This window comes from Platichthys flesus, chromosome 16 (genome assembly GCF_949316205.1).
Source record: "Platichthys flesus chromosome 16, fPlaFle2.1, whole genome shotgun sequence".
Classification (NCBI taxonomy): domain Eukaryota; kingdom Metazoa; phylum Chordata; class Actinopteri; order Pleuronectiformes; family Pleuronectidae; genus Platichthys; species Platichthys flesus.
Window position 1 is genome coordinate 20,522,848 of NC_084960.1, and position 12,022 is coordinate 20,534,869.

The 12,022-nt window shown below is 42.0% G+C and overlaps 1 protein-coding gene across 1 annotated transcript; it reads left to right on the top strand.

Moving 5' to 3' along the window:
* Window positions 1-304: 304 nt before the first annotated feature.
* Window positions 305-6,677, top strand: LOC133971616 (ADP-ribosylation factor-like protein 4D). The gene is made up of 3 exons (XM_062409043.1): window positions 305-490; window positions 2,320-2,990; window positions 3,740-6,677. The coding sequence occupies exons 2-3, from the start codon at window positions 2,547-2,549 to the stop codon at window positions 3,902-3,904; spliced, it is 609 nt and encodes a 202-aa protein (XP_062265027.1). The 5' UTR covers window positions 305-490; window positions 2,320-2,546; the 3' UTR covers window positions 3,905-6,677.
* The last annotated feature ends 5,345 nt before the right edge of the window (window positions 6,678-12,022 follow it).

Here is a 12,022-nt window from a genome sequence, read left to right on the forward strand (position 1 = left end):
ACAAAGTAGAAAGGGGAGATAAAACACAGATCATAAGTGGCATTTCATCTGTCTAATAATTCTAGAAATCTCTGTCTGTCATGTGTGGAAAGGGTACATATGATGGGGGGGATCTTTTAACATTTGTATTTGTTTTTATTTATTTATATATTTTTTATATGACCCACATTTACAAGTATTGCACGTATTATTAATGTATTAATCCTCCAGCAGCAGCAGCCTCGGACTCTCTCTCTCTCTCCCTCCCTCCCTCCCGCCCGCCCCGCTTACGTCAGTAGCGGGGGTTGGTCGTGTCTTCCTCGGCGCTGCCTCTCTGTCTCTCGCAGTACTCATCGGGACACCCAGCGGAGCAGACGTTTCTTCCCTTCGCGCCGCGGCTCTGAAGACACGTCGGGATTATTTTGACGCTAATTATTATTTTCTGGGGGATAAAGTCTTGGTGGATCGTAAACAATGTTGACTGGTGCAAGAAGCTCTGAGGCGGCGACAGGTGAGACACGTTTAAAACATAAACAGAAAGGCAAAAACCAGCTCTGTTTGTTGACTTTCTGGTAGCGACACCAGAACTCTTCTGCCGCGACAGGCACATAGTGTTGTGTCGTTCGTAAACGATTCGTTCGTTTTTAACGAATCGTTACAAGGACTCGGGAGTAACGAGTCCTCTCAAAGAGTGATTCGTTCATTTTCTCGTGGCAGCGCATCGGGACTGTTGTATAGGCTGCTGCCGGTCACGTGGAAAATGATCCAAAGACTCGTATCCGGCAGATGAACGAATCACTGATCCGAAGACTCTGTTGGCAGAAGAACGAGTCACTGATCTGAAGACACGGTCGTGAGGTGAACGATTCGTTCATCTGCCGGGTACGAGTCTTTGGATCATTTTCCACGTGACCTCCATAGGCTCAGAAGAGGAAACAGATACCTCATTCCCTATCGCGGGACCGCTGTTAAAAAGCAGCCATGACTGACAGCTTTTGTGTGGCAGATCATATTTTTTTAAAGAAAACCTCCTCTATTATATACAGTAAAACATGACAGTTTGTATGGTTTTAAATTGTCATTTATAGTCACACTGGCATTTAATTATCACGGGAAATAATTACACTGCACTAAACTGTAAGTGTAAATGTAAAGTGAAAATAACAAAACCAGTCATTATGACTTTTGAATAGGGCTGAACGATATGGGGAAATAATCTAATTGCGATTACATTTTATAAGTGTAGGAATGCGGCGTTGTTATAGTCAGTGTATCAGCAGCAGTTTAAGCTCTGTGTCCGCGGATGCGGCGGGCCAGCTGGATGTGCTGGCAGCGTGCGGATCAGCAGCTCCCCGTTCGGCCGCAGCAGGAACAGCTGAACACCTCCGTCTCGCAGATGTGCATGTAGGTGACCGGGGGGCTCTGGAGCCCCGCCGCCCCGGAGCTCGGCTTGCTTTTCCGAGGAGCGATTTTCCCGTCCGCCGCCCGCACTGCGGTCACCGGCGAAATGAGCGGTTGGCCGAAGACTGTGTGGGCAGATGAACGAAACACGTCGGGAGTTGGAACGATTCGTTCATCTGCCGGGTACGAGTCTTTGCACCCCCCCCCCCCCCCCCCCCCCCCCCCGTTGAAACGAACGAATGACTCAAAAAGAGATTCGTTCATTCTAGTGAACGAGATTCAAAGAACCGACACGGTAAAAAGATCCGAACTTCCCATCGGGGCACAGAGGGACTATACTTTTCAAAATAAGATTTAACTTCCTGAGTGGAATATAACTCGTTGTTTCTAACAGAAAAAAAAATAATTCAACATGTCTGAAAGCCTTCATTGTGCTTCTTATTTCACATCGGGTTTTTCCCCCTGACCGGTCTGAATTTAAACGTGACCTGGTTTCCCGACCAGTCAACGTTACCAAAACCAGCCCAGCCATGGCTGCGTTTCTCCTGTTTAGTTTTTCCTCTTCTCTGCAGCTACCGACAACACAGCTGCTGACAGTGGCTCACTATGCAGTCAGGACAGAAGCTCCCCGGAAGTTTACAGCACTTTTCTTTGGAATGTTTAACCTGCTCTCAATGTGAAGAATTACAATTACGCCACATACAGGCGAGGATGTGAACTCATAATCTCTGCACTTACCTAAGTGTTTCACTGAAAGAGAAAAGTGTCTTCTCGGTTTACATAAATGTACATTGTTTAGATAAACTTGGGTTTATTAATGTCCTTTAATCTTGAGGCTGTATTGAAAAGTTAGCTGGTCTACTGACAGCCCAATGCTTTGTTTAAAAAAGAAAAGAAAGTTGACCCATGCTTTCCTCCCCCTCTCTTTATAATCTCCAGGTCCTCAGTGACTGCAGCCGATTGACTGTCCCCTGCAACCCCCCCAGTATCAGTCTTTGAAGTGAGACCAGGAGCGTGAGCAGCTCCCCAGCCAAGAAGACTCCACCCTGTCCCTCCTGCCACCCTCAAAGCCTTCTCTGAGGGACAAGGACAAACAGTCACAGAGAGGAGGATTTTAAAGGACTAACCATCGACGGACGGATTATTGTACTTCACAGCAACTAAACATGGGGAACCAGTTAACAGAAATCGCCCCCAACACCACATTCCTCCCCAGCTTCCAGTCGCTGCATGTGGTGGTGATTGGTTTGGACTCTGCAGGGAAAACCTCCCTCCTCTACAGGCTCAAGCTGCAGGAGTTTGTGGAGACGATCCCCACCAAGGGCTTCAACATGGAGCGGATTAAGGTACCCATGGGAAGCACCAAAAGCAACAGCACCACCTTCCAGGTGTGGGACGTTGGCGGACAAGATAAACTGAGGCCCCTTTGGAAGTCGTACACCAGGAGGACTGAGGGGCTGGTATTCGTGGTGGATGCGGTCGAGGCTGAGCGCATGGAGGAGGCCAAAGTGGAGCTCCACAGGATTGCTCGTTCAGCGGAGAACCAGGGGGTGCCCGTACTGGTTCTGGCAAACAAACAGGACCTAGATGGAGCCATGTCAGCTTCAGAGGTGATTATTGTGACATTAGTATTTTGATATTGTTGTGTACAGTGGGTTCCAGCTTCTTTAATCTGAGGCTTCGGGGTTAGGGCTGTTGTTCCAACAAAACAAACAATCCGTTCTTGTAGATGAAAGATCATTTTGAAATTTAACAATTCATTCCATGGGAGATTACAATTTGTATTACAAGACTGAAACCATGATATAAACATCAACAATCTTGTTTAGCGATACAATAGAATCACGATAACACAGCTGTACAAAACAAATTTTCAATCAACACGACAAAACATGTCATCAAATCACTAAATTATATTCAGACCTAGGACAAGCCGTATTTATTGCATACACTACACATTAAATCTATTTTATAGTCACTGCATTAGTGACATGAACGTTTTGAGTGACCACGCCAGCAGTTTAATTAATTTAACTACTACTTATTAAATAACCTCAGGATAATAATACCCCTGAGATTTCAAAACCACGAGTACTTTCTAATCAGCAACAGGAAAATGTTTGCCTCCAAACATTAGGCTGGAAGACTTAAAAGCAGAAAATATTTGGAATTCTGTCAGTCGACGAAGTCATAGGAAAAGTTTAATATGAATAGATGTCAAATATTGAATTTTAGTCATTGGCTCAGTATTTTTTACGCAGCCAGTCCTTCAAACACACATCTTATTTCTTCAATGGTACAGGGTTGTGAGGGTGAATGAAAGTAAGGTGGTAAAAGTCTCCTGTGTCTTGTGTCTCAGGTAGAGAAGGTGCTGGCCCTCCATGAGCTGAGCTCGTCCACACTGCACCACACGCAGGGCTGCTCGGCGCTGGATGGTCAGGGACTGCAGCCTGGCCTTGAGAAACTCTATGAAATGATCCTGAAGAGGAAGAAGATGCTGCGGCACAGCAAGAAGAAGAGATGAGGGAGGGCATGTGGACTCCAGTGATGTAGGGGATAGAGCTTACTTCCTGAGCCTCTGCTTGTCTGAGAAAATGCAGCTTCTGCGGGGTGAAACCAAGGGAAGGCTGGCAGTCCTTCAAGAGAGTCTGCACCCATCTTCAACACCTTCGTTCAACTGCTTGGACAGACCTGCTGCCTTCGGGATTGTTTGATGCTCTCAGGCATCCCCCCACACACACATCATCTTGAAATGAGCATGGTGGAGGCCTACACAGCTCCAGAGGGAACAAAGGAGAGAAATCCAGTGCAATATATGATGAACACTAAGCCCACCATTGAAGGATATTGTTACCACTGTTTGTATAAACTTGTAGTTGAAATGGAAGCCTGCAGGTGGTCTGAGCCTAGCTCCTGTTACTCCCACTGCATTTCAATGTTACTGTAAATCCTCATGTTGCATGATGTTCACCTGAATAACTTGCCCGGGAATAGTAAGCAACACTTTTGTAGATCAAAAGAAGGCTTGTAATTATTGTTGATTGGCAACTGCCCACTGTTCATATAGACGTGCCGCCAGAGATATTTACAGAAGCACACTGAAGCTGCTGAATCCAGTTACACGACTTTTCCCACTTGCTTGTCACAGTTTCGGTGTGTTTCAGGGTTGAATGGATGAAGGGTTGGTTGGTTAAGTTCAAACAGGAAATTGTTTTTACATTATGTACATATTGTTTTGTAAAATGTTAACAAACAAATAAATTATTGAGCAACTTTGGCATTAATTTGTGTAAACATGTATCATTGTATTAGGTGTCATATTCAGACCTAAGAGGCCAAAGAACAAGGTTTTACAATTAAATTGGGGCCAGCGTTTTGAAAAGCTGAATGGGTAAAAATTCTGTGTTCTCAATACTTCGCTCTCTGACTTATGGCTTATGCCTGAGAAGAGGGCATTTAAAGAAAACAAGTATGCAGATGACTTTTTCCAAGTCTGGTTAGGAAAGTGTAGGTTTGATTTTGGAGATGATTCTGAGTTGCAGGACTGGACTACCTCTTTAATTTGTGCTTCAAAGTTTAGTTTTGCACTAAACAGAACTCAAGGTTTCGGGCAACAGGCTTCTCATTGATCGACCAGGGACCAATGGCCAATAAAAAAGACCCCTTTAATACAATTTAAGTTTCTGGCAAATCAAATGGTTTTGCATGTGGTTGCCACGGATAGTTGTTCTCTACTTAAATTTCCCGATAGATTATTCTATAATTTTGTGTTCTGCTAGTGTCCTTGTCACTACTGGTAGCATGAGGCGGTACTTGCACCCCAATCAAGCTGCACAGTTGTTCTGGGTTTGTACCCTCATTGTTGAATGCACTTATTATAAGTCGCTTTGGATAAAAGCTGCGGCTTAATGGAGTGTAATGTAATGTAAAAATCTAAATGTCCAGAAAGAGGTAAGTACTTGAGTGTATATCAAACTAACATGAGTGCATATGACTGCCTCTACAAAATGCAGAGAGCAGATGAATTGTGGAAATTGTGTTTCGCAATCAGGTTTAGTAACAAGGAGAATGAGATAGAGGACATGGTTTTCAGGAGGAGAAACTACACACACTTGGACGAGGTGCGCCACAAACTAAAATACCTGCTAATGGACAAATGCAGAGGATATATATCTATCTATATCTATATATATATAGATATAGATTTAAGCATTAAGAAATGCTTAATTTTTGGTTAATATCTCATTACGAAACAAAACGTTTATTGTATTATAGTGGGACATCCATTCATTATTGAGGCGTTGCCCTCAGTTAGTTGACCTCTTGAATTTAATTCTTAAAGATACATAACAGTGAAGTGAGTGTAACTCTTAAGCTTGTGCAGGTGTGTTGACGTTGTGTATCTGTATTCGTTGTCCTATGTAGATCAAACAGGTGTCATGTCAGTGTCCTAAGGCCAGATTTTCATCATAAGATCTCCCACACACCTCCCTACTATCATTACCCATCTAACCTTCTATGCCTTACCTTCTTTACTCTGCCATATAACATATCAAGTGTTCAGACTCATATTACTGAACTGTTTCAGGTGGTTTTGCCCTGCAGAGTTCATCCAGCAGGAGACACAGATCAGCTTCCATGACGTCAGGAGCACTTCTCCTTTGTGTTGCTGATAGCAGGGAAATATACATTTGTTGAAGTCATTGGAGACACCAGATTTATTCCTATTTAAGGTGTTTATTTTGTCTTCTTGGATGCTGAAGTTAAGTAAACAACTCACAATATCTTAATTAATGCGAAAATTTGCATCAAGATCATGGAAATAGCCTTAAAAAAATGTAAATAATATATCAATTCCTGACTCCTTAACCTGTTCTATATAATGTCGATCAGCTAATATTGCTTCCTATAATATGTTGTTCATCTTTACCCTGGAACTTACAGTGAATACATGTGACAAAATGTGTTTTTATTTATATATTTTAGCTTGTTCCAAGAAGTGCACTATTTCTTGCTGTTTGAGTACAGTTTGCTAAAGAATTGTCTTTTGGGGGAATTTACTGAACCCTTTTAAATAATGAAGCTTTACTTCTTTTTTCAAAAAAAACTTTTGGTTCTGAATATAATGAAATAAATATAACAGGAAACTAGAGGCAAGTCTGATGTTCATCAAAGGTTTCCTTTGTTTTTTCCTTTTTTCTGTCGGTTTCTGTTGGTTTCTTCTCTAAATCAGGCCTGTACTGTACATATTGCTGCACATGGAATGAAGTTACCATGTAAAATAAACACATTTGGTATGCATAACTTACAATGTCTCCGTGTTTGTGCCATATTAGGCAAACATTACAGTTAGCTCTCACCTCACTCCATAACAGAATTGTGAAAGTTGCTTGTTGGGTACCCAGACAGTAACAGCATTAACTTTTTCAAGAAGAAATTTTCCATGTGATTCATCCAGTTGTTTCAAACTGTAATAATGCTGAGATTGGCCCTTTATATCACCGTCCTCACAATTGGCTATGATGCACTACACTGAAGTTGTGAAGATATGGTTCTGTGAATTTATTGTCTGTCTTAACTTACAGCGTGTCTTTTGTTTTGAAGATGTTTTTACCCTCCCCACATCTATCCGTCACTGTTCAAACCCTCCCATGCCCAGTTACTGCTACTGGCCAGTCAATCCAATTATCCTGATTGGAGCCGCCCTCCTACTGTTATTCAGCTGTTGAAGCAATAAGTAAGGAGCAGGATTAGTGAGTCAGCAGTATGGGCAGGAGACCCCACCACAAGATGAGTCTTAAGACCACGAGAGCCTTCTCATCCTGTTCTGCCATTAAATCTTCCTCTTTCTTTCTGTTGTGGTGTGTTCATCAGTCTGTTGGACATTTTTCTTTCCTCTTGGTCCTCTCTCTTTCATCTTGGAACTTGGCACCTAACTGTCTCTTTCCTCCCCGCTGCTGTCCATGAAGCAGCTGTTCTCACCCATTGCCTTTCATCTATCTACCTTTGACTTTTTATTTCAAACTGAGGAGTCTTGCTCTGTGGTCATGTGCTTGTCTCAAGTTTATTTACCAGGCTGTCTCTCACCTCTGTTTATCCACACTAATTAGTTTCTCCTTCAAAGCAATAAATCAGAACAATCTTCTTCCAGACAAGCTTATAGCTCTGTATTAGAAATAATCTCTGTCCGTGCTACCACACCTGAAAACATATATAACATGACCATACTTATACAATGGCCATGTGTGTGCTGGTGTAAAATTTCGCTTCATTTTTACTTGTACTAAAAGAAGCACTTCTATCCTCGACTCCAACACACAGGTCAAAGCTTGGGCGGCTGTGGATCAGGAGGTAAAGCGGAGGAAGATCACGTGATTTTGTTTGCAGTGCCCCGACATCATAATAAGCTATTATCACTGTCTAGAACTAGTCTCACAGCCACAGCTCATTTTATACAGTGAATGATTTGATTAACCTCTACCACGTGGTCTGTCGTCTCCTCTCTATTCAATATTAAAATGAATTTTATCGTTATGCCCTTTTCACTTCTATTACTGCTTGACCCTCTGAATACTCTCCTCAGCCAAAATACTCAGAAGTGCCTGGACTTTGTCGGCACATCTGTCATAGGCTTTCTGTGACTCCATAATGTTGATACATTTTATATTCAGAGTACTCAAACTAACACTTTATAAAGTATAACCCCCACCCCTCCTCGTTCAGGGACTGTTTTTGGGGTAGAACTTTATTTAGACCTTGGTCCCTGCAGTGGAAATGCAAGGAGTTCCCGTAACGGTCTTTGGGGGATTGAAACGTGGCTTAATTGTGATTATTGTATCCCCCTCTCTTATTTACACAGATACATAAATTGACTTTCTGCTTTCAGTTTCCTCTGCTCTCTGTCCACCTGCAGGCTAAGTGGCCCTCCTCAGACCTGCACACTAATAGTAGGAATCTTTGTGTTTTTTGATGGGTATCTACATGTCTGCCAGTCAGGCCTCCATGGCTGAGCGGAGATGCAACATGCCTTCTACAATAGAACTGAGTTCCCTTCGATCATATTGTAATTCCAGCTGTTCTCATCAAGATTTCTTGGAAATACTACCAAAAGTAATGCACTAGAATTCGTATGAATTCCAAGTATTCGTGAGTCAGGAAACTGGGGACACGTGACCTATGTGCTTTTCTCTCTTTGTGAAAAGAAAAAACATGGCAGAGATTCATTTTATTCTTACAGGAAATTTAAATGTGTTTGAAGCAGAAAATGTTATTTTTGTTTTCATTATCTTCTTTCAGATAGCGTGTATGATCTTTTTGTTAGTTAGTTTTCCTTCATCAGATTTCTTTTGTTGTTATGGTTGTTGCTATGGAAGCTTCCCTCGAAGCCATCATAGGCGTTTAAAACTCACAAACTTGGCCCATTGATGCGCATGCTGTTGCCGGGCATTTTGTGAAGGAATGAATTTGCGTTATGGAGCTCTTTGGAAAACTTCTCCTTAGCATTACAGCTAACCACTAGCATGTGCGTGTTGATCTGTTGAGCCTCAAGGCCATTGGCTAGCAACAGGCATCAACATGAGTGATTGACAGGCCTGCCAGCCAACTAGTATCTCACTGACAGATCCTGCAAGAGACATGAAAACTCACAGGCTAGCAATAGCTGTCACAACTTAACATCACATGGTGTTTTGTTTACGTTATTTTTTATAGGGTTACGTAACTAAAAGAATGTCAGAACCTGCAAACCCTCCATGTAAGCACTGCAATTATATGTAATGCTATATGTAATTGTTATTTTGATTCTGATTGAAACCGGGGAAATTAGTTAGTGAAAGTGGAAAACATCTTAGTGTTTTATAGATATCTATATCAGGAAACTGAGTGTTGCTCCCTCTGTAACTCATCACAATCACAGTCTGTTGAGTTAAAGAGGGAGCAATATTCTCAGGGTTAGAACTGCTGTGAATTAGATGCATTTTTTAGGAGAATTGTTAACAACAAGGGTTCTGATGTAATACGTCAAAATGTGCTTTCTCAATTCATCATTAACTGCAGGTTATTTTACTGTCTGCCTTCACATTGTATGGAAAATGTTCTTAGAAAACACAGACAGAATTGATCCCTCTCTGTTTGATATCCTCTACACTGATTTGGGAGGAAATGGGGGTTTGTTGGTTATTATCTCTTCACATTGTCCTTTTCTAATAAGGGACCACTTATAAAGGCTTTATAAACAATGTTGAATGTATATTCTTTGCTTATGCCGTTTGCAAAGCTACTTTCAGACATGAAATCCAGGAGAAGTTGTTGAGTGACCACAACAGGGGATCCCCTGCTGGATTCACCATGAGTGGCTGTTGGGGTTGATGATGCCTCTAACACGTGACAGATGCAAAAATGAAAAAAACAAACAAATATGTCCCGGTGAAAGAGTGTTGTCAAACAAGTACAAAAAGACACCAACAAAGATGTCAAGAGAGTTTGTGGTGATAACAGCTGACAAGAGTTTCGTGGTCTCGTAAATATGATCATGTGATCTACGTAGAAGAGTTAATAAGACACTTCCTGCCTTTGCCAGCTGCTCCTCCACTCACTTGAATAATGCTTAGGATCTGTTGTGCACATGTCTGTGCAGAGAACCTCCTGCTGAATGTGTGAAAGGCACACTGCGGGTAAACTTCGTATCCAATTCTCCGGATTTTACCCACACCCCTGTACAATACACATCCCTGCCCAACATCAATAAAATGACTAAACTGTGCCATCCTTCAACAATTAAAGCATAACAACAACAATACAATGACTATTATTTGGAGTGTAGTGGAAGGTCAACTTGTCTTAAGCGGTGAAAAAAGTATTATTTCAGGGAAGGGTCTAATTGTTATGTGCTGGTATGTCAACGATTTCAGCTATGTGCTGCTCTGACACACTTCCAGATACTAATCAAACCACATTCCAGCTGTGAGGCATCTTGTTTATCTTACAAGGCCATTCAGATTCTGTTTGGCCACCTCAGCTGCACTTTCTAGTATCGCTCTAATGTTAGACATGAACCATTCTCTTGGAGTTGGCGTGGGGAGGTAGTGTATAGCATGCCACACCATGACCATGGTGCGTTGTAAACAGCGCACGGAGTGGAAGCGGCAAGGTGCTCAATGTTGCCAGATTGGAAATGGCAAAGTATCGTTCCAAAGGCTCAAAATAGTCGTATTTTGCAGATAATTTTCGTGGCTCTGGCAACCCTGAGATCGGTCGCCCAATGACAGACTCTCTCTACAGTCAGCTCGCGCAAGAAGGTGGAACGTAAGGGTGGTACCATTTCCAGAACTTGGAAGGCCGAAATAACTAGTAGGCTATGTGAAAGACCCAGAAACACAAATATGCGACGAGGCAAAAAAAAAAAAAAAAAAAAAAAATATTATATTTGTTTTGCGACGAGGCAAAATACCGGACGTTTTTGGAATCCCTGCCGGACGCATTTTTTAGGTCTCGAAAAGAGGACATGTCCGGGAAAAAGAGGACGTCTGGTCACCCTACCTTATAATAATGGGTGAAAGGGCTGTAAGGTTTGGTAGCCTATTGTTTGGATGTTACATCTATCCTTTTGAAATGGTACTGGTGCCTAAACAGTGCCGGAACTAATACTTTTATTTTTTCGAAATGACGGTAGACAGCTCAGGAAAACCACACTTTAGCCACCACCAACACAGCTGTTGCTCTCGGGAACCTGTCGAAGCCTTTCATGCTAAATTCAGCCATGATTTCCTCTTTCACTTTTCTCCAGAGGCCTCACACACATTTCTGACTCTTGATTATTACACACAGGAAACTGGAGGATAGAGTGATCCAGTATTGCCTATACTTTGACAAAACTATTTGTCAGTAAACACCCCTCTTTATTACATTCCAATGGGCCTGAGTCACAGCATACATTCCTGAAAATCCAGCTGTATTAGGTTAGTCAGGTAACAGTAAGCTGTTATGAGAACTCTGCTCCCTGTAGCTCATCTCATTCTCTATTGTCTTTTACTCTAATGAGCTTCAAACAGTTGATACGTCACAGAAGGCAGAGGAGCTGGACTGACGTCAAAGGGTTGTTCCAGTGTCCCACCCACCTATCAGCTGAATGCAGGTCTTAGAAACAGGTATATGGCATCCCTCCAGGCATGAGAGTAGAACGAACAGTGCCGATCAGCATGTTTTTAGTTTCAGGGTGGATTCAGGTTGGGCTGGCTGACCTGTTGTGTAGAAGTTTAGTATTTATGGTCAAGAACTAAATTCACATGTAACTTGTAGCTCAATCACTATAATATACTCTCTTAGTTAATTCACAAAAAATACAATATGAACACAGGAAGTGCTTGTATGTGTCACACATGATCACAACATTTGTCATCTTCGCAGAAAAAACAAACAAACATAATGTCATTAAAATATGTGAATTAACAACACGAAGAAGCGAAACTGCCTGTTTCTGCACCAGTACTGTGTTCCCCTTTTTTATTTGGTGCTATCGAGGTATTTTTGTGAGATTACAAGGAGCTTGTATTTATACATGATTTATTCTCCAAACACACATTTGGGGATTGTAGATCTTGGACTTGATGTGACTTGTTGCCAAGCAGACCTGCAGATTTTTGTA